The 22,798-nt window shown below is 46.3% G+C and overlaps 4 protein-coding genes across 5 annotated transcripts in view; 2 read left to right on the forward strand and 2 right to left on the reverse strand.

The window, feature by feature from the left end:
- The window catches only part of LOC136947507 (adhesion G protein-coupled receptor F5-like), a 116,669-nt gene that overhangs the window by 18,143 nt on the left and 75,728 nt on the right, over positions 1-22,798 (reverse strand). The window lies entirely within an intron of this gene.
- ngs (notochord granular surface) lies at positions 12-3,864 on the reverse strand. Of its 2 annotated transcripts, none has more exons than XM_067241029.1 (11): positions 3,655-3,864; positions 3,329-3,482; positions 2,889-3,038; positions 2,585-2,704; positions 2,386-2,481; positions 2,113-2,247; positions 1,829-1,939; positions 1,633-1,743; positions 1,411-1,535; positions 579-860; positions 12-397 (listed from the first exon to the last, which is right to left on the reverse strand). In XM_067241029.1, the coding sequence occupies exons 1-11, from the start codon at positions 3,855-3,857 to the stop codon at positions 307-309; spliced, it is 1,578 nt and encodes a 525-aa protein (XP_067097130.1). In that variant the 5' UTR covers positions 3,858-3,864; the 3' UTR covers positions 12-306. The 2 variants fall into 2 exon arrangements, with proteins under 2 accessions (XP_067097130.1, XP_067097131.1); XM_067241030.1 differs by having other exon boundaries at positions 332-392.
- On the forward strand, positions 3,955-10,100 carry ccnc (cyclin C). Its single transcript, XM_067241468.1, has 14 exons — positions 3,955-4,048; positions 4,598-4,789; positions 5,223-5,329; positions 5,621-5,705; positions 5,809-5,878; positions 6,038-6,089; positions 6,301-6,356; positions 7,310-7,345; positions 7,734-7,825; positions 7,989-8,056; positions 8,132-8,211; positions 8,954-9,072; positions 9,264-9,317; positions 9,780-10,100. Coding segments are annotated over exons 2-14 (852 nt in total). The 5' UTR covers positions 3,955-4,048; positions 4,598-4,757; the 3' UTR covers positions 9,781-10,100.
- On the forward strand, positions 11,589-18,785 carry faxca (failed axon connections homolog, metaxin like GST domain containing a). Its single transcript, XM_067242179.1, has 6 exons — positions 11,589-11,878; positions 14,278-14,413; positions 15,152-15,348; positions 16,049-16,266; positions 18,039-18,155; positions 18,469-18,785. The coding sequence occupies exons 1-6, from the start codon at positions 11,619-11,621 to the stop codon at positions 18,783-18,785; spliced, it is 1,245 nt and encodes a 414-aa protein (XP_067098280.1). The 5' UTR covers positions 11,589-11,618.

Raw genomic sequence — 22,798 nt, forward strand, 5'->3', positions numbered from 1 at the left:
TATTGCTTGGCATTTATTTTTATTGTTTGCACATAATCCAGAGGAGATGGACACACAGCAGAGTTAATGCTAGCAGGGAGTTCACCAACACTTTTAACCTCACTCTTTCAAATGAAGCCTAATGTTGATTTATCTCCAAATTGCCACAAGTATGCAAGTTCATTGACTATTTGTGCATGATTATAATTCTAGCATATTATGTAAGCAAATGGATTTAGGTACTAGGAAATAGCCGGGTTATGGGGCCATGCAGGCGGGGCTGGTGACAGGAGCTGGTCTCCTAACCCTAACCCCAGAGGTGCTGATCTAGTCTTCATCTTCGGCGGCGGCTCCAGAGATGGTGATAGTGCGCTCCTGTGTGTCCCTTTCCAGTGTGTCCTCGTCTGTTTTAACTGTTCTGGGAGGAAAGAGCACGTATGTGTGGAGAATACAATTATAAACAGCTAGAGCTTTTTGGTTTGAGCTGAGCAGCTGATCTTTACCTTACCGCCACTGACCTGATGTTAGGGTCAGTGTTAGGGTCAGGGTTTGTGCCTGATATCAGGGTTCGTACCTGATCTCAGGCTCAGGGTTCGTACCTGATGAGCACTGTCTTTCTCTCTGTCAACTCTTCCGCGTAGCTCTCTGTCTGGCTCTCTGATGACATCACTTCCACCGAACCGTTACTGGGAGCCCCGCCCAGATCATCTCTGCCCCTCGTCCCCATGGCGAGCATAGTGGGGCTAGCGACATCAGGGGTGGAGCCAACAGCAAGGGAGGCGGAGCTAGCACTGATGGTCAAGGCTCCTTCGCCACCGGCGTCCAGGGTCAGGCTCTGGACCATGCTGCTAAGACGGCTGTCCTCACCCTCAATCAGCTTCCTGCCAAATACAGAGATGCACGGAACACAGGACAATCAGACTGGTGGCCCAACAATCTCAAAATCTTCCTGCCAAATACTAATACACAATGGTGCAAATATTTCTGGAGAAGGGGGGTCAGAGGGGGGGGGGGGGGGTCAGAAGGGGGGGGGGTCAGATGGCTGAGCGGTTAGGGAGTCGGGCTATTAATCAAAAGGTTGCCGGTTCGGTTGGCGATTCGATTCCCGGCCGTTTCAAAAGACGTTGTGTCCTTGGGCAAGGCACTTCACCCTACTTGCCTCGGGGAGAATGTCGCTGTACTTACCGTAAGTCGCTCTGGATAAGAGCGCCTGCTAAAATGACTAAATGTAATGCAAATGTAAATAATGTCAAATGATGTTCTGTTTTTTATTGTATTCTAAAAATGATCAATATATCTACTATATTTTGCAGAGGTGAAAGAGGTCACATGTAGAGTCAAAGAACAAAAGTAATTTCTTCATTTGACTTTGAAACAATAAATAAAATCCTGAAGACCAGGCCCATTGATCACCAGGTGTATGTGGGTCACCTGTAGGTGGTGATCTCAATCTCCAGCGCCATTTTGATGTTGAGCAGCTCCTGATACTCTCTCAGCAGCAGAGCGATCTTCTCCTTGGTCACCTTCAGCTCCAGCTTCACCGCCTCAATACGCCTCTGTGGGAAAATATTTCACAATGTTGACATGAACTTGAGACATATGCACACACACACACTCACAGATATGTGAAGCGTTATAGAAGTCATTCCTCACCTGCAACTTCTCCTCCTCCCTCTTGAACCTCTCAACTGCATCCCGGATCTGAGACTCTAGAGACTCGTTCCTTGTCCTCAACGACTCCAGATCTCTCTCCCTGTTTAGGATCTACACACATACAGTACGATTCTCTCTGTTTAGGATCAGGGTTAGAATGTTTTGATGATGGAAGATCAAGAAGGATCAAGCTTACGTCTTTCTTGTGACCAGCAATTTCCTGTCTCACACTTCGAACGCTCTGTGCGTGTTTAGTAGACGCGTTCGTTAGGTCCTGAAACTTTGACTTGTACCAGGCATCCATTTCCTGGGACACGAGAAACAGAAACATACTGATAATTAAGGACATATAGGGATTTCTGAAAAATATATACTCACATTGACCCGAAAGATAGAGTGGGTTACTAGCGGGTTACGTGTAATGTGTAACAACCACAAAACGGTGTAATAATGTAATAATCATGCACAAGAAGGGTGTACCTGTAGATTCTTGGCGGCGATGCTGTTGTACTGGGACTGAATCTGCTTGAGTGCGGATGAGAGGTCAGGAAGAGCAAAGCTCATGTCCACCTTGGCCACAGAGGAGAAGATTCTGGCCATCAACTCCTCAATTTCCTGTTGAGGGGGGAGTAAAGTGGCAACTATTTAGACTTCCTGCTTCGTATAGGATACGGTCACATTAGACCAGGTTAGAGAAGAATGCTTCTGTACAAACTGCAACTGGTTTTATTGTATCTGGGGTCCAGATTGTACCTCCTTATGAACTCTCTGCAGGAACTCCAGTTCCACCTCCAGGTTCTCCAGCTGCTTCTCCAGAGTGATGCGGGCGGAGGTCGCTCTGTCCACATCCTAGAACAACAAGAGGCACCATGTTCATGATTAACTGGTAGAAAAGGCAAAGCAGTGAAAGGGAGGAGCTCTGGCAGCGGAGCTCTGTCACTCCGTCTCTCACCGGGCGGAACGCTTCGATCTCCATCTCAGCCTTCTTCCTGGCTTCCAGAGCTTCTTCATATTTCACCCTCAGCATCTCCAACTGGCCGGACATGGCCTCCTTCGCTGCCAAAGCCAGGCCCTGCATGTCAGACAACACACACCTCAGACAACAGACACCTCAGACAAGACACAGCTCAGACCTACTGCTCAGAACAGTTTAGTCGAGAAGTCAAAGTAGACAGGCCCATTCTGAAACAACCAGACAAACTATCACCAACATTAACTCTTGGGTTGAGCACTACTCTGAGCTGGTGTTCACTGACCCTCTGGACTCTCATCTGCTCAGCAATCCTGTTGAGCTCCCTGAGCTGGCCCTCGTACAGCTGCCTCAAGCCCGACGGCTTCACGAAGCGGCTCTTCAGGGCATCAATCTCTGCCTCCAGCAGCATGTTCTGCTGCTCCAGCGTGCGCACCTGAGACAGGAACATAGAGACTAGGTCAGGGGTCAGGACCAGGGTCAGGGGTCAGGATCAGTCCCATCACTTCTAATCACACAGAACCCTTAGAACCTTAGGAGGAGGAACCATGTTGGGAGTGTTTTAGAGAACGTGGATTGTGGGAAAGTGTGTACGAGTTGCACTGAATGATTTAATGAGTTTGTAAAAAGATATTGAGCCACTAAGACAGTAAAGATAAAAAGGAAGGCGAGCCAACAAAAACATTTTAAAGGACCAAGGTTCAAGTCGCTGGGGTGAGGTCTCACCTTCTCAATATAAGAGGCCAGGCGGTCATTGAGGGCCACCATCTCCTGCCTCTCGCTGGAGCGCGTGCTGAGGAAGGCCTGGCTCTCTGCAGCAGCCGCGTCCAGGTCCAGGCTCGGCCCCATGCCGAAGCACAAGGCCCTCATGCTCACACTGCTGCTGGGGCAGATCACTGCCTTTCATTTCAGAACTACTTTTTGTATCATCAAATGTGCCTGTACTGTTATTTTCAACATGTGGATTGTGTATTATCAGGATAATTGGTCATATGACAGTATACCCCTAAAGCTGGGCTTCACACACTTCATCTAAAAGTTTATTGGGTTACCTGGTCATGCGGGATTTGCGGGAGTTGGAAAGAGTCCTCCGCCCGAGGGATCCCCCGCTGCGGCTGTAGCTGGCGGAGCGCGGGCGCACGGCCTTGCGGGTAGGAGAGGGGCTGGAGACTCTCACCTGGAGGGAAGAGGAGGCGGCCATCGCGCCCTCGAAATGACGGCGGTAAGACGACATCCTTTCTGGGCTGCGACTCATTTTGACTGCTTGTTTATCCGCAACTTTACTGAACAGGGGGAAACAGATCACTCACATCAACTGTGAGTGGTGAAAGTGTTTTATACCAAAGTTAGAGCCCTTCCCACTAAAGCAAGACGCACCACCGGCGAAGAATGTCGAGCCTTCCCATCCCAAGGCTGACTGACAACTAAAATATCTATCGGGGCTCCGTAAGTAGTATATTTAGAGGGTTGAATGAGTCTTAATAATTGAATCCATAAACGGAGGTAATTAATTCCCTTTTCTGTGATACATTTAGGGTATCCTCACGCCTTACTCCATAGTGTATGGCGTGGTTCATTTCAGTAAGACTATTTTGTGTTGTTTGAAAAACGCACTAGCCCAACTCAGCTTTAATCTAATTACTCATTGTTGATGGAAAGTTTATAGTCTGCTTGTTCATACTGAGGGGAGGGGGGGTTGCATGGAAGTGGCAGGTGCAGAGGGTCGCGTTCTATTGCAGATGTGAAGAGAAACCACGAGTTTGAACTTAGAGAACACATCCCTGCTGTTGTCTGGTCTATGTAAACAAGAAAGAAATCATTATTGCTATCAATACGCAGGTTATAAAAAAATGTTTTCTAAAAGGTCTATGTGTAGGAAGGTATCTCATATCTTCTTAAAGCCAGACAATCAAACAAAATGTAAGCAATTATTAACAATGTAGTAGACGGAGTCAAGGGGCTGTTTCATTAGCATTTTTGCTTTCAAATCACCAGACTGAACTTCTAACCGGAACAAAACTTCCGGAACCAAGTATACCAACACGGTGACCCAGATACCGTTTTAAGCTGCTACATAAATTGATTTTTACACGACTTTCTTATAGCGGTTTACTTCTTTGTTATAAAAAAGTTATTTTTTCCCAATTCCTGAAATATGGCTGGGAACTTCTGGCAGAGTTCGCATTAGTAAGTATCCAACTCAAACATGCCCATCCCCTTACATTGTGTTAGCATGATAGCTAGTTAGCTAGCCTAGCGAACTTGGCTGTGTTTGTTGGTTTTCATCGACTACAACAACACTCGTCCCTGTCTGATATTACCGTACACATAAATTGTTATTTTAACAATACAAATAAATGAAAACGTGTAAGTATTTCGTAAGCCAGCCAACTAGTGCTAGCTAGCTAAATGGTTTTTGAGTGGTTACTGTGTTAGCGTATGCGTACTACTAGCTAGCTAGCTGGCAAGTCTGAATCCCTAATAATGTTTAATTTGGTCAGAGTCGTGTTTCTTTCAAGACACGTTTACCCAGTCACAGTGTACGTTTAATACAGTTGTACAATAATGTGTATCCATCTATCTAATGTGTTCATTATTAAGTATTGTCCCCCTTCTCCAGCCTGCAGTGGGTTCTGGACAAGCAGGACCTAATAAAGGAACGGCAGAAAGATATGAAATTCCTCACAGAGGAAGAATACTGGAAATTGCAGATCTTCTTTGCCAATGGTAACCATAGCAACGCTGCGAGACAGACAGACATGTCACGGACATGCACCATAATATTGGGTTCCAAAAATATTAAATAAAATAAGAATGGATTTGTTTAACAGACGCCTTTATCCAAAGTGATGTACCATTGGTGGGGTTGAACTGATGATGGGATTGATCTGGGGTCAAATGCTCTACCACAGCTACACCCATCCACTTGGCAGGGAAGCTAATGGATCTGAAGTTATAGTGCTCTGGGTTTGACTCCTCATCCTGTGTATTTGGGTTTGACTTGCTGTCCTGTCCCAGTCATCCAGGCCCTGGGGGAACACCTGAAGCTGAGGCAGCAAGTCATTGCCACGGCAACCGTCTATTTCAAACGCTTCTATGCCAGGTGAGCTGGTGGCTGCAGTAACACTTAGCTACTATACCAGTTAGCTTGCTGATGACGAGTTGGTGTGTAATATCTCAGTGTTTGCATCTCTCCCTGTTCTCAGATACTCACTGAAAAGTATAGACCCTGTGCTCATGGCTCCCACATGCGTGTTCCTGGCATCCAAAGTGGAGGTAAAACCTCCCTACAGGGTTTAAAATGATTGGTTGTAAGGCTTTGTTTACAGTACATAGGGTAGTGGCTTAGTGAGTGTGGGGAAGTGTTATGTGTTGTGGTAGGCTGCTTGCTTTAATGATATGTTCCTCTGTCTGGGTATGTGTTATTCCCTGCAGGAGTTTGGCGTGGTCTCCAACACCAGGCTGATCTCTGCTGCTACTTCTGTGTGTAAGTGAGAACTGCTGGGTGAGAGTGAGACCTGCTGGGTGAGAGTGAGACCTGCTGGGTGAGAGTGAGACCTGCTGGGTGAGAGTGAGACCTGCTGGGTGAGAGTGAGACCTGCTGGGTGAGAGTGAGACCTGCTGTGCACACTAGGAGCCAATAGGATGAGTTTTCTGGAAGCATGATGGTCTGAGTGATGTGTTTTCTTTCCTTACAGTGAAAACCAGGTTCTCTTACGCGTTCCCAAAGGAGTTTCCCTACAGAATGAACCATGTGAGTACTAGTGTAGTGTTGGTGTGCTGCCACAGGCTACAAACAGGCCCTGCCTCACTTACATTTACATTTAGTCATTTAGCAGACGCTCTTATCCAGAGCGACTTACAGTGAATACAGGGACATTCCCCCGAGGCAAGCAGGGTGAAGTGCCTTGCCCAAGGACACAACGTCAGTTGGCATGACCGGGAATCGAACTGGCAACCTTCGGATTACTAGCCCGATTCCCTCACCGCTCAGCCACCTGACTTCGTGCCTCCATAGTGATAGAGTGCATCCTCCCTGTCTCCATAGTGATATAGTATGGTACATCCTCCCTGTCTCCATAGTGATATAGTATGGTACATCCTACCTGTCTCCATAGTGATATAGTATGGTACATCCTCCCTGTCTCCATAGTGATATAGTATGGTACATCCTCCCTGTCTCCATAGTGATATAGTATGGTACATTAAGCTGGTATGGCTGAGCGTCCGTGTTGAGCTGCAGAATAGCTACCTCAATGTCACCCAGACGCCACATTCCACAGCTGCTGTTCTCACGGCTGTGGAAAAGCTCCCGTTGCCTCGAGAGATGGTGACCAACTCGGTCGTGAGTGTGTGTGTGTGTGTGTGTGTCCGTGCCTCTCAAGGCCTTGCTAAGTGTTTGTGAAGGCAGCACAAAGTAATTTAGTCTCCACTGAGTCTCTAGGAAACCTCTGGGGCCTACACACACACACACACACACACTTCCGAACTCCTCGCCTGTCCCAGAGGGTCTCCTGGTGAGGAGGGATGGGGACAAATGATTCACACTGTTCAGATTAAGCTGGCAGGATGCTGTGATTCTCCAGCATCATCGCACAGCTGTCAAGCTGTTGGCTTGAGCTTTCAAACTCAAGCCAAAATTGCAGGTTTGCAAAACTTATCGATCCTGCCTTTTTAATGCGTCCTGTTTCCTCCTTGTCACCATAGATACTGGAGTGTGAATTCTACCTGCTGGAGCTGATGGTGAGTCCTGACCACCTGACCACCCAGCCAACTGATGTCATCACTTCTGATGCTTGATCATCCACGGATATATCTTCTATCCACATATACCTGAAACGCACACATTATCCACACAGTCCTGAAACGCACACATTATCTACACAGTCCTGAAACGCACACATTATCCACACAGTCCTGAAACGCACACATTATCTACACAGTCCTGAAACGCACACATTATCCACACAGTCCTGAAACGCACACATTATCTACACAGTCCTGAAACGCACACATTATCCACACAGTCCTGAAACGCACACATTATTCACACAGTCCTGAAACGCACACATTATCCACACAGTCCTGAAATTCACACACAGGTTCAGGAATAACTCTGCCCCTGTTCCAGGACTGCTGCCTGATTGTGTTCCACCCGTACCGGCCGCTGCTGCAGTACGTGCAGGACATGGGGCAGGAGGACATGCTGCTGCCTCTGGCCTGGTGAGGGGGGGGGGGCACTCTGTTCCTCTGTACCTGAATGATGATCAGGATGTGGGTTAATCCCTGACCCCGTGTGGGTTAATCCCTGACCCTGTGTGGGTTAATCCCTGACCCTGTGTGGGTTTACACTAGGAGTCACTGGCAGCCTCTGTTTTCTCCTCAGGAGAATAGTGAACGACACATACAGGACAGATCTCTGCCTCCTCTATCCTCCATTCATGATCGCACTTGGTAAGACTTGGATCCTGTAACTATAGTAGTGAAATGCTGTGGTGTTACGTTAATAGTCTTCCCTCTTCTCACCAGCCTGTCTGCACGTGGCCTGTGTGGTGCAGCAGAAAGATGCCAGGCAGTGGTTCGCTGAGCTGTCAGTCGACATGGACAAAGTAAGAAGATACAGGTTCCAGAGTGTCTTTATTTTTACGACTAGGGGGATTATTTAGCGGCCAGGGTTCACATAAAATACAATACAAAGGAGAACATAAAACCCTGGAAAATGGAGATTCATACCAAATGCAAGTAAGCGAATAAGAAAGTGTGCAAAGTACAGGATAGTGCAAGGTATGCAGCCAATGTGCTGCCTGCCATTTAACATATCAGTAGCACTTGGGATGAAGGGAACTTGGAGTCCTGCAGACGTCCTACCAGCTGAGGCAGCTGAGCTCCACCCCTGGGAAGTGGGGTTCCAGGCAGCCCAGCGTAGCATCAGCCCTCCTAAGGACCTGATTAGAAACACCCAGATTAGAAACACCCAGGAGCTCTGCATGCCTCCCTGACACCTTGCTGGTCACTTTAACAAGCGTCCTGAGTCTGGTCTTACTGGACAATTCAGGTGTCCTAACCAGGCAGCACAGAAGGTTAAAACCGATTTAATAAACCTTCTAAGAATTAGTCATCATCTCAGAAAAAGGTTTTTGGGCCAATGAGTTTTAACCTTTTAGCTGGATTTCTGTATCATCCAAACCCCAAATTTTTTGTTGTTGAAAACCCACAAGACTGTTCAGAAAATTTGATTTCAGCAATGGTATCATGGACACAACTGGCTCTGAACTGTTTTCAGCAAAACTGTGTATTGAATTGTTTTCACTAGGCCTGTGTGTGACCTGTTGACTGCGTTTTGATTGGCAGATCCTGGAGATTATCAGGGTGATCCTTAAGCTTTACGACCAATGGAAGAACTTTGATGACAGGAAGGAGATGGCATCAGTGCTCAGCAAGATGCCGAAGCCCAAACCCCCCCCCAACAGGTCAGGCCAAACCTCCGGACTAAACCTGTCATAGTCTTCTCCAAAACGTTCCTTTACTTGTCTTAAAGTTCCTCTACACTAGTCCTGAGCACTCACAATACAGGCACTAAAACTTTCTAATTGTTCGATTTTTATTCTTGATTTTGTCTAATCATATACTTTCAATCTCCCTGTGTGTGTTTGTGCCCTAGTGAGAATGACCAGAGCTCCAATGGAAACCAAAACAACTCCTACAGCCAGTCATAGTAAGATGAAGGGGGACTGCTATTGACATCACACATCCACATTGTGACATCAGAGGGAATTTCACACATTGCAGTGCACTGAAGCAACCTCCTCTACCAGACTGAAACATCCATCTCCTCCCATGTGCTGATTCATCTAATAGGAAGCAGGGGTCAAGGTTAGAGGGAGATAGGAATGGGGGGAGGGAGAGAGAAATGGGGAAGAGGAGAGGAAGAGATAAAGATAATTGAAGGAGATGGGGAGAAATGAGAGAGAAATAAATAAGGTGAAAAGAGGTGGGACTGAAAGAAGGTGTTATAATTACAATGATAATCCTGACTTCCTTGACATGTTTCAGGGGTTGTTATTTGCTCTGTGGGACCAGAGAACTTGATCATTAGTTGTGTGTGTGTCACAACACTCCCGTGTATGTGCGTGTGTGTGTGTGTTTGCAACAATAAGTAGGTGTTTTTATTCCTCAGGGAAAAAGAAGTCCTTAGTTGTGGTATGAAGTCCAGTGTGGTGTGTGAGGTGGGTGTAGAGCTGGGAGGTCCAGGAGACATCTTGACTTATACTTCCCCTGTCCTCTGGCTGTAAATGGCCTTACTCATTTTATTCCTTGTTTGCTTTTTATTTTATGGAGCACACGCTCTATGAAAATTATGTAATACTGAAATGTTTTGTTTACTGTGAAGATTACATCAACAGTTACCTTCCTTACTCAACACACACCTCAACCAACACACACCCCTCCTCAACCAACACACACCCCTCCTCAACCAACACACACCCCTCCTCAACCAACACACACCCCTCCTCAACCAACAGACACCCCTCCTCAACCAACACACACATCTCCTCAACCAACACACACCCCTCCTCACCCAACACACACCCCTCCTCAACCAACACACACACCCCTCCTCAACCAACACACACACCCCTCCTCACCCAACACACACCCCTCCTCAACCAACACACACCCCTCCTCACCCAACACACACCCCTCCTCACCCAACACACACCCCTCCTCACCCAACACACACCCCTCCTCACCCAACACACACCCCTCCTCAACCAACACACACACCCCTCCTCACCCAACACACACACCCCTCCTCACCCAACACACACCCCTCCTCACCCAACACACACCCCTCCTCACCCAACACACACCCCTCCTCACCCAACACACACCCCTCCTCACCCAACACACACCCCTCCTCACCCAACACACACCCCTCCTCACCCAACACACACCCCTCCTCACCCAACACACACCCCTCCTCACCCAACACACACCCCTCCTCACCCAACACACACCCCTCCTCACCCAACACACACCCCTCCTCACCCAACACACACCCCTCCTCACCCAACACACACCCCTCCTCAGGTGTCCATCCTCTATGGGCCGGCAGGGTTCTATGTTGTTTTTCAGTTCAAGGATTTTCCTCATATCTGACCAGCTCTAACCCTTACTGGCCAGGAAGGGTCCAATTTATATTTTCTGTGGATTTGTTTTTTAAATCAAAATGAATTATAGCAAATTTGTTTGTGTATATTACCTGTTGATATATTTTAGTTTGGTGATACTTTGAGAGTTTGTATGTGTGTTCCTGTGTTTGAATGCCTTACAGAATAAAGCTGCTGGATTCAAATGTACATCGGAAGACATCACTTTTCTGTTCAAGCAAGCTGAGCTGGTTAGGGTTAGACTGACATTATGATGTTCTGCCTGATGTGTGGAAAATCTAATTGACTTCTTTCAAATAGATAAAATAGTTATTTAATAATGCAAGACTCCTTTCAAGTCAAGCACATTATTGGTTAGTCAACAGTGAACTGTTTCACTAGTGGGTGACCCGTAGTGGTATGATCCTGTAAAAGGAACACAACCTGCTGACACGTGGACATTACCAAAGCAAGTTAATTTATGAAGATTTTTTTTTATGCGGGCCTAAACAACATTACATTTCGCTCTTGTGTTTAATTCACTGTGCGAATGTGTCCTTTGGATCGAAGTTATCCATATAGCGGTAGTAGCCTACCGCCTGCAGCCACCAGAGGCTGGTACCCATAGGTACGGTCTCCGTGACGTCACTCTCATCCGCGGCAGAGAACAAGAACACAAACGCAGCAGCGGCGAGCGGCTGCGAAGGATGCCGACCCCGCCGCGGGGACAACCGACAGGCGAGATGGTCCCCCTTTGCTGTTTCCTCGCCGCGTCTACCTCCACAACACCCCAGCACTCATGAAGCCCCCGTCGATGAAGCCAAAACGGGCCAAAGAAAGGCGGAAAGAGGCCAAGGACAGAGAGGATGTTCTGGCGCGTCGGGTTTGCCTGGACGCGGCCGTGTGTGGTTGATCTCGGCCGGAACCAGAGTTTCTCATTCGGTCTTTGCGGCTCCGATGAGAACGTCTCGTTCTACGGGTACATCGTCGCCTATCCACTGCAGGACTACGGCGGGATCATGTCAGCCTTGGGCTCGGACTCATGGTGGCGGAAAACGCTGTATATAACCGGGGGGGCTCTGCTTGCTGCCGCTGCCTATCTACTGCACGAGCTGCTAGCCATCAGGTAGGCTACTGTAAAACCGTAGAGGCGGCAAAAAACAGCAAAATACACCGATGTTTGCATGGTTTAGTATCAGCGTTGACATTAGTTCAGTTTAATGGTTTGTTGTGTTGGCTGACCATAATATACTTGAAGCAAATGCTCGCTGAAGTGTGTTTCATTAGAATGGTAAAATATGATATAATCTCCACGGGTTGGGCGGGGTGAGGGCAGCACAAGCGGAATCGTTTGAGAATCAGGACTCGTGAGGCTGTAATGCAACGGCCCGTGCCCGGTAAAGGAGATTCCATGTTCAGAAGCATTATGGGATTTTTTACATTTAATTACAATCCCATATATTTGAGAGATTCAAAAATATACTAGAGATAGGCTATTGTTTGCAAAGGCTTACAATTAACAATTTCTCAAGGACATACTGTGACTTGTGGGCTGTATGGCAAGCATCCCCGGTGACTAATTTTCTAGCGCTTTCGTTTGTAGTAGGCTATGACCTTTAGGTTACAAATGGCTCACATGAGATAGATAGATAGTATAGATTCGGTCGTAAATCAGTTCCAAAGACACGAATTACTCAATTTAAAACCCGATATATTTTCCGTAGCTCAGTAAACAATAGTCTATACTCTAGTGTGTTTGGCCGCTGTTGTTTACTTAACACAATCTCAGGTTACCTGCAGCAGTGGCCCCGAGGCCTACTCGCCAAGGACGTTTAGATAAACTACACACCGTCTTAGATCGATGCTGGACTTAAGGTTAGGGTTAGATGATTCACTGTTTTCCATTAAGAACAGGTACAATCCTACTTTGCCAAAATACATTTTGTGTGGTTGTAATGCAGACGTTGCTTGTTTTGTTTCGGGTCTACAATCACAGGCTATATCACATTGCTTATATAGTCTACCCTGGATTTTTGTATTTATCTAAAAGGATAGTAGCCATTCATTTTGTCATTGAGATGAAAGATGCATTTGTGGAGAAGGTGAAGTGAATCGCCTCAGTAATTCAGAACCCACTCATGCGACCATAATCTTTCAGCATTTCTAAAAGTGAACTGCTACATTCCTGATCTGCCTTATTCACACGTGAGTGCAGAGCCCTTTGGTGACCGTGCTTGTGACGTTTTAGTTGGTAATGTTATCTAGTGCAATGGCTATGTTAGGATTAGGATGTGCTGTGTTTCTTAGCCATGTCCTAATTGCTTTGACATTGCTTTCGTCCGGTGCTCACGGCTCAGGCCTGAGGCAAAGCTCAGCGCTCGTTAGCTACTCAGAGTTACATGGAAGTACTCAGTGCTAGTTAGCTGGAAGTACTCAGTGCTAGTTAGCTGAATGTACTGAGTGCTAGTTAGCTGGAAGTACTCAGTGCTAGTTAGCTGAAAGTACTCAGTGCTAGTTAGCTGAATGTACTGAGTGCTAGTTAGCTGGAAGTACTCAGTGCTAGTTAGCTGTACTAGTTAGCTGTACTAGTTAGCTGTACTAGTTAGTTGTACTAGTTAGCTGTACCAAGTATGCTAGCTGATCACACACTGAAGGGTGTGCCAAAGACAAGCACACTTTATTTTATTATTTTATTTATGAAGCATATTGCTGTGTTAAGTTTTTGTGTGTACAAAGTAAAAGGAAACATGCATAGGCTATCTTAAGATTCACTAAGGCCACTCTCAATCTCGTCCGTTGCTCACTGATACAATAGGGTGAGTCTTCCTTTCCAAGTCCTGCTTATAAAGATCTTTAGGGAATCAGTTGGTTATCAGCATTGATGTCATTAAAAAAGATCTCACATCAAACCTGGGACTCATTGTTTTGATCCAGCACTGAGGAGAACAGTTTGGTGACACGGTTTCATGCTACCATAACAACATCACTATAAACAGACATAAAACACAACTGCTGGGGCCAGTTGCATAAACTTAGTTTAAGACTAGTCTTAGCCTTAGACTGTCTTAAACTTTAATTTAACGCTTTTCTTTGGCCAAACATGTAGCTACCTTACCCATGTGTGTGTAAAGAATGCTGATATGGGATATGAAACATAACCATTAGTCAATATGCAAGCAGCCAGTTGAATGATGAATTGATGCTGCTCTGTTGAATTCATAGCCTATATTTGTAAATCTGACTTTGAAAGAGCCACGAACCTCACCGCACGTCACTGCCTCCATGTTTTCTTTTTACTTGAAGTGTCTTATTTTACCCATAATGCAAAGCGCAACAGGCTATCTAAGTCAGTCTTATGTTAGTCACTGATAGTAAAGCTTTATGCAACTGGTAAATTGAAGTGTCTATGGCAAGTTGGACTTAAAGTTGCATTGAAGTCTAAGACTAGGTCTATTTTTATGCAACTGGCCCCAGATTGGTCATTCTCTATGCTTGTTAAACTCCTACTGTGTGATTGGTGGACAGGAAGGAGCAGGAGCTGGACTCTAAGGATGCCATCATCCTGCACCAGTTCTCCCGGCCTCAGACTGGTGCCCCCTCTCTCTCGCCCGCCTGCCTCAAGATGGAGACCTACCTGCGCATGGTCGACCTGCCCTACCAGGTGTGTCTGACAGATAGAGACCAGCCCTACCAATTGTTTTTGACAGATAGAGACCGGCCCTACCAGGTGTGTGTGACAGATAGAGACCGGCCCTACCAAGTGTGTGTGACAGATAGAGACCGGCCCTACCAAGTGTGTGTGACAGATAGAGACCGGCCCTACCAGGTGTTTGTGACAGATAGAGACCTGCCCTCCCAGGTGTGTGTGACAGATAGAGACCTGCCCTACCAGGTGTGTGTGACAGATAGAGACCTGCCCTCCCAGGTGTGTGTGACAGATAGAGACAGGCCCTACCAGGTATGTGTGACAGATAGAGACCGGCCCTACCAGGTGTGTCTGTGACAGATAGAGACCTGCCCTACCAGGTGTGTGTGACAGATAGAGACCTGCCCTACCAGGTGTGTGTGACAGATAGAGACCTGCCCTACCAGGTGTGTATGTGTGATAAAGAGACAAAAAAGTAATATATATATATATGGTGTCTGTGTGAGAGAAAGAGAGAGGGGTAGAAGTCTCTAGTGAGAGCCAAGCCTAACCTCTTCTTCCTCCCCCTCTCCTCCTTCTACTTCTCCCCCTTCTTCTCCTCCGTCTACCTCTCTCTCCTCCTTCTACCCCCCCTTCTACCTCTGCCCCCCTCTCTCCCTCTCCTCCTTCTACCTCTCCCTGGTTCTACATCTCCCCCACTCTCCTCCTACCCCCACTTCTACCCCTGCCCCCTCTCCTCTTCCTCGCTCTTAGAACTACTTTGATGGGAAGCTGTCCCCACAGGGAAAAATGCCCTGGATAGAGTACAACAGGCAGCAGGTTTGTGGGACAGAGTTCATCATCGACTTCCTGGAGGCCAAGCTGGGCGTGAGCCTGAACAGCAGGCTGAGCCCCCAGGAGAGGGCGCTGTCGCGTGCCATCATCAAGATGGTTGAGGAGCACTTCTACTGGTAGGAGAGCAGGAACCACAGAACACCTGGCTAACACACCTGTAGAAACACTAGTGTTCAACACTAACGCGTGTGTATGTGTGTGGGGGGGCGTGTGTGCGGACGTGTGTGTGTATGGTTTGGGTGTGTTTGTATGGTGTCTGTATGGTGTTTGTGTGTATGGTGTGTGTGTATGGTGTTTGTGTTTGTGGGTGTGTATGGTGTTTGTGTTTATGGTGTGTTTGTGGGTGTGTATGGTGTTTGTGTTTATGGTGTGTTTGTGGGTGTGTATGGTGTGCATACGTGTGGGTGTGTATGGTGTTTGTGTGTATGGTGTGGGTGTGTATGGTGTTTGTGTGTATGGTGTGCATACGTGGGTGTGTATGGTGTTTGTGTGTATGGTGTGTGTGTATGGTGTGAGTATGGTGTTTGTGTTTATGGTGTGTGGGTGTGTATGGTGTGCATACGTGTGTGTGGGTGGGTGTGTATGGTGTTTTTGTGTATGGTGTGTATACGTGTGTGTGTGGGTGTGCATACGTGTGTGGGTGTGTATGGTGTTTGTGTGTATGGTGTGGGTGTGTATGGTGTTTGTGTGTATGGTGTTTGTGTGTATGGTGTTTGTGTGTATGGTGTGGGTGTGTATGGTGTTTGTGTGTATGGTGTTTGTGTGTATGGTGTGTATGGTGTGCATACGTGTGTGTGTGTGGGTGTGTGTGAGCAGGACCATGGCGTACTGCCAGTGGGTGGACCGTCTGGAAGACACCCAGAGGCTGCTGGCGCTGAGCGGCCCACTGAGCGACTCCCTCCGCTGGATCTTCGCTCACCTGACCAGCGGCATCGTCAGGAGAGAGATGTACGGACACGGGATTGGTCGCTTCTCCAAGGAGGAAGTGTACGCTCTGATGGAAAAGGACATGCGTACTCTGGCGACCCTGCTAGGTAGTACCCTATCTGTTCCCCTGGCTTTTCGAGAATAAACCCTTTGTTGTCAAAATGGCTGCGTACTCCCTTGCATTTGGGTCCTACCCTTCCTCTCACCCTGACAGTCTTATACTATATAACTTTATTTATCCCTGAGGGGAAATTCAGATGTCACTGCAGAACCAATCAAATCAAAGGATCAATATAAAAATATAAAGCATACACAGTGATGATACAAGTCTACAATAACAATACAAGTCTACACAGTGTTAATACAAGTATACAGTAACAATACAAGTATACAGTAATAATACAAGTCTACACAGTGATAAGACTGTAAAAATACAAGTCTACACAGTGTTAATACAAGTATACAGTAACAATACAAGTATAAGTAATAATACAAGTCTACACAGTGATAAGACTGTAAAAATACAAGTCTACACAGTGTTAATACAAGTATGCATAGCAATAATACAAATATTTGTGGTAATAGATAGATAGATAGATAGATAGATAGATAGATAGATACAAACTTTATTGCCACACAACAATGTTGGTGGTATTCTTTTGTCATAGGTAGCTCAGTACAGTGAGGAGGGGGGAGATGGGGATAGGAAAAAAATAAATAATTGAAAAAGTCCAGGTCATCTTTGGGAGTTCAGGAGTCTGATAGCAGAGGGGAAGAAGCTGTTATTGAGGCGAGTCGTTCCAGCTCGCATAGATCTGTAGCGTCTTCCAGAAGGCAGAAGTTCAAAAAAAGTAATGGCTTGGATGGGAGGAGTCTCTGATTATGTTCTTTGCACGATTTAAGCTACGCTCAGCATACAAGGAGAGGACTGATGGAAGGTCATAAACAATAATGTAGGAGGCTTTGGTGACCACTCTCCAGTTTCATATTTGTGCGCTGTCAGAACTTCCATACCAGACAGATGTTGATGCGGTGATGAAACTTTCTATGATGGCTTTATAGAAGAGCACCAAATGGTGTTTGTTGACATGAAACTTTTTCAGTTGTCTGAGGAAATACAGTCTTTGTTGGGCTTTTCAATAAGGTGGGAGGGGTTGATATCCCATTTCAAATTTTGGCTGATGTAAGAGCCCAGAAATGTAAAGGACTCTGTAAGGGTTATGGGCTGGTCAAATATATTAACTAAGGCTTTGGTGTTTCCTTCTTCTCAAGTCCACAACTATTTCCTTAGTTTTTGAGGCGTTAAGATGGAGCTTGTTCTTCCTACACCAGTCTACAGCCCAGTTCACCTCCTTGATGTACTGAGACTCAACCCTAATCTCTTATTAGGCCGATGATGGTGGTGTCATCTGCATATTTGAGCATCTTGATGGAGTGGTGGTGAGATCTCAGGTCATTTGTGTAAATGGAGAACAGATAGCACACAGACTTGCGGCGCACCTGTGTTGGGGGTCAGAGGGCATGATGTTGCGTTGTTGACTTTGACTGTTTGAGTTCTGTTTCTCAGGAAGTCCAGTATCTAGTGACACAGAGCTATGTCGATATTCATGGCTTGCAGCCTGGAGAAGAGAATGAGTTGATCAATTGTGTTGAAGGCTTAGCTAAAGTCAATAAACAGCATACGTGCATAAGTGTTACTTGACTCCAGATGTTGCAGAGTAGAGTGAACAGCCAGGTTGATGGCATCTTCTACAGATCTGTTAGCCTGGTAAGCAAACTGATGGGGATCCATCAGCGGTGATACACTGGATTGTAGATGAGAGAGTACTAAAGAAAGAGAGTAATGAAGCAGTGACAGTACCAGTGGTTCTCTATGCAGGTGATAAGAGGTACCTGATGGGCTCCCAGCTGACCACGGTCGATGCTGCAGTGTTCAGCCATCTGGCCCCTGCTATGTGGACGCTGCCCGGCTCACGACCAGAGCAGCTCATCAAAGGTGAGGTCATCAGCACGCAACACAGAATGACGCGTGAGGTCATCAGTACGCGACATGAGGATGTGTATATAATGCATGACTAAACTCATCAATCTTAGTCTTGATTGCAAAAAAGATTATCTTTGCAAAAGTGTTATTTATGATTATTTTGTGGTAAATACTAGCTTTTTTCCCTTAGTGGTGAGAACTCACTCAGAACTTCTGAAAACACACTCAGAAAACACACTCGGAACACACTCGGAACACACTCAGAACACACACTCACAGACGCATGGCTGTATGGGTCTGTCACTGAGTAACCTCTGCTTCCAAGGTGAACTGATCAACCTGGCCATGTACTGTGAGAGGATTCGCCGGCGCTTCTGGCCTGAGTGGTTTGTGGACCTGGAGGACTTCTGCTACGGCGACAGCAGCGAGGACAGCGGGCAGCCAGACCTGGGACTCTACTCTCACACAGATACCTTCCAGGAGACCCCCCCCACACACATGCCGGCTGAGCCCTTGTCCCCACACACACACAAACACACTCCGGCTGAGCCCCTCTCCCCAGACAGCGACCGGACGGGCCAGTCGCTCTACGACTCTGACATGGACACGGAGTGTTCCGAGATAGAACAGTTCAAGTGTTGATGTTGCTCGGCAACACACACATCTTTCTCTGCAGATGCCCCAGGGGAGGACAGTTCCCCCTACCCCTGGGGAGGACTGGTCCCCCTACCCCAGGGGAGGACTGGTCCCCCTACCCCTGGGGAGGACTGGTCCCCCTACCCCAGGGGAGGACTGGGGGGTTTCAGCACCAGGAACTCTTCGCTGCCTGTGTGACTCGAGACGTTGACTGGAGATTTTGCACAATAAAGTAGAGAAAGTGAGAGATAGCTCAAGAGAAGGAGGGATAAAGTGAGAATAGGGATTGAGGAGAGATGGAGGGATGGAGAGATGAAGGAGAGATAGTGAAGACGGGTGGAGATGGAGAAAGATCCTAGGAAAAGAGAGGAGGAAAGAAAGAGAGAAGAGAATGATAGAAGGAAATACCAGGATTCTATGACGCCATAGCCGAGAAACTCCTCCCCTGGCCATCCCTGCTTCCTGCCGTCACTGCGGCAACCATGTATGTGTAGTACCTGTGTCCCCTAATTGAGCCACACACCCCAAGTGTGTGTGTGTGTGTTTGACTAACAACAACTTGATCTGTGCCCTTCTTAAATTGCATCGCTAGTATATTATAAAGTATGTTGATACTTGGGGAACTGTATAAAAAACGAACAGTTCAACATAAATACATCAGATCTTGAATCAAAAACAGAATATTTGATTTAATATGATGACTATAAATAGTATAGATAGCTTGCAGATAAATAATAGATATATAAATATAATGTATATGATTTCCAATGTCATATATTGTAAATAAGTGGTTGTCCTGTAGGATTCCTCCATGCTCGTTTTACCTTGTGGGTGGTCTTTGACCCCTGCAGTCTCCATGGCAATCTTAATCCCTAACTGCACCGGTGTGTCCCTGCTAGCTGCAGCATGCGTGGAGGCCCACCCTCATGATGCACTATTGCTGGTACAGGACCACATTCCAACATGTCATCTCATGAGACAGTTTTCAACTGACCATTGCAGAGACCTCCAGAACCTTTGAAGGTGTCATCAATATTTATCCATGGTGGCATGTGTGCTGAGATGGGTCTGGTAGGGTTAGCTATTGATAGGGTTAGGGTTAGCCTTCAATAGGTAGCACATTGGCGTTGCATAACTTTTGGCACAAAGAGTGTTCTGCAGACATAAATATAGGAACCCATATATATATCTGATACACTGTATGTCTGTGCAATCAGCCATCAAGTGCAGATGGAACAATCACTCGGATATAGATTAGAGGTGGAGGTACATGGATGCTTTACGTGCCAGAGAAACTTTCCCTCCGGTTATCTGTTATCCACGTTTCTACGCAGGGCTGTCTTTAGGTGTGTTTGGCTTCCTTCACCAGGCCAGAGCAAGCCTTTACAGATGAGATAGATCGGAGGCAACACTGGCCTTTGGCAGAACTTTTCTGTTCTCGATACAGATGCCTGGTGCATCCTGCTAGAAAACTGCTCTTAGATAATCTTGGAGCGTTTAAATAGTTCCTTGACTTGATGGCTCTTTCATGGGACCTTGTAGTCACAGTTACATTGCTTCATTCTATACTTCTTCAGTTTGAACTGCTTCATGGTAAGAGTGCAAATAGAAAGCAGCTGTTACTTGTGTATGTGTGTGTGTTTACTTATAGTTTGCCATACAGCAGACGTATGTTTGGCCGTGTGCAGAGATTAGTACTCACATCCTTCACTCAAGTAGAAGTACAGATACTCATGCTTAAAAAGACTGGTTGAAAAGTAAAAAAGCAGAGTACAATAGAGTACAGTATTGTAGAATCCTCATCAAGTACTCATCAATGATGCAAACTTTGTTTTCTAAACAAACAAAACAAAATATTGCTGTCTTCTGCCCTGCTTCATCGTACCTTCGTAGACTAGCTTAGGTTTGTTGTGTATGATAGCCAGGAAATGAAAAAAGGCACGCAATGACAATAAATAATATTGATCATGCCACCAAATATAGATTAAAACTTAAGTAACAAGCCTGGCTTGAAAATTTAAGAAGTATAAAGTACAGATATTTGTGAGTGAAAGTAAAAAGTTAATAGTCTAAATAAATAGTGAAGTAAATTACTGATACCAAAAAATCACGCCCAACCAAAATACAGAAACAAAGTATTTGTACTTTGTTACTTCCCATCTTTGGCCTTGTGTGTTCCTGTGTGTCTGTGTACATCATTGTGTAAGTCTGTATGAGTTTAATAAGCGTGTGCATGTGTGTGTTTGTGTGTGTGTGTGGCCTGTACAGTCCTTCCCAGGGGCTGCAGCGTGCGTGTGTGTGTGTGTTTGTGGGCTGTACAGTCCTTCCCAGGGGCTGCAGCGTGCGTGTGTGTGTGTGTTTGTGGGCTGTACAGTCCTTCCCAGGGGCTGCAGCGTGCGTGTGTGTGTGTGTTTGTGGGCTGTACAGTCCTTCTCGGGGGCTGCATGGATGAGTCATCCAAGCTCTTCAGATGCAGACACTGATGGAGTGTGAAATACGGAGACACACACACACTCAGGTAGAATACCCCCCCCACACACACACACACACTCAGGTAGAATACCCCCCCCCCCACACACACACACACACTCAGGTAGAATACCCAAGACTATTCAAAATCTGCCATTGACAAGGTGCATCTTTCTGATGGAGCTGATCTGGAAGAGCTGGTTCTAGTGGTGTAGTAGCGGGTTATGATGGTACCAGGACCAGTACCCAGAGCAGACTGGTAGCAGCTGGATGGTGAGACTGGGTTGTTGTTAGCTGTGGATAATAAAGGTGGGCTGCTGAATGGGGGGGCTGCAAGAATGGTGTGTCTGGAACATCCTGCCTGCATGTTGCCTTCATCAGCCCTGGAGAAGAACCAGCCCTAGACACATTGGCTATTGCTAATGTCAGTGCCAGCATAGGATCCATCTACTCATAATGTTGTATACTGTTATTGATTTATATTCTTGTTTATGTTTTTCTTACATATATCTTATGTAAGGATGTTATTCTAATTATGTGTATTTAGTCTGTTAGTTCACTGTAAGGGAGTTTAATGTGGGGTTGTTTTGCACCTTAATGATTTTGTTTACATATTTATTTGCTGTGTGTGAGTGTGTGTAACATCTGCAGTTCCGTTATGTACCTGGCCCTAACCCTAAGCCTAACCCTCAGAGCATAAACCATATCTGCAATTAAAGCAAAGCTCCTGTACCTGCTCCCAGATGAAGGAACATCACTTTGGCCTTGTGGACTTCAACCTGTTCATGATGTAACATCGGGCAAACACTGAACTCACATTACTACAATATATGGTCAGTTTTAAACTGAAATCATTAAAAATAATGTAGTTCCACTTCCATTTCTGTGCAAGTACAACCATTGTATTCAAGAATGAGTTCTGAGCGTTATGTGTTCCGTGTTCTAGACAGACGGTGGTTCCACTCTCTGCATGGCAGGGCAGCACGGCAGATCTATGGGCCGCATGTCTTTATTATGAACATCCAGCAACACGTTCCACTGCTGAATGTAGCCCAGCCCAGGCGCTCAGCTTACCGGTTATAAACTGTGGAGAAAAACTATTGTACCTTCACCCAGGTCCAGAACACAGAGAAGGTCAGGGGTCAGAGTTCACCCAGGTCCAGAACACAGAGCAGGTCAGGGATCAGAGTTCACCCAGGTCCAGAACACAGAGCAGGTCAGGGGTCAGAGTTCAGCCCCACTATGTCCCTTCCTTGTGAAGATCTGTGCTAGACGAGAACCGATATTTCATAGTCTGTCTGTTGTGCTGAATCCCTTCCTGTTGCACCAGGATCTGTACATAGGTCAGCCAGAAGGAAGAAGAAAATAAGAGCATTGAAAAAATTTGCCCAAAACTGTAATATAAACTAACCTTCCTATGAATGTAACTAGAAATGAGAGGCAGATGAAGAATCACTCATGATATTAAATATAGCTGTGGTCATTTTACTGGGTGGCACTCGTCTTTTATGTTTGAACTGTTGAATGCGCTCGTCCTACCTAACCCTCAC

Source organism: Osmerus mordax, chromosome 8, assembly GCF_038355195.1.
Source record: "Osmerus mordax isolate fOsmMor3 chromosome 8, fOsmMor3.pri, whole genome shotgun sequence".
NCBI lineage: Eukaryota > Metazoa > Chordata > Actinopteri > Osmeriformes > Osmeridae > Osmerus > Osmerus mordax.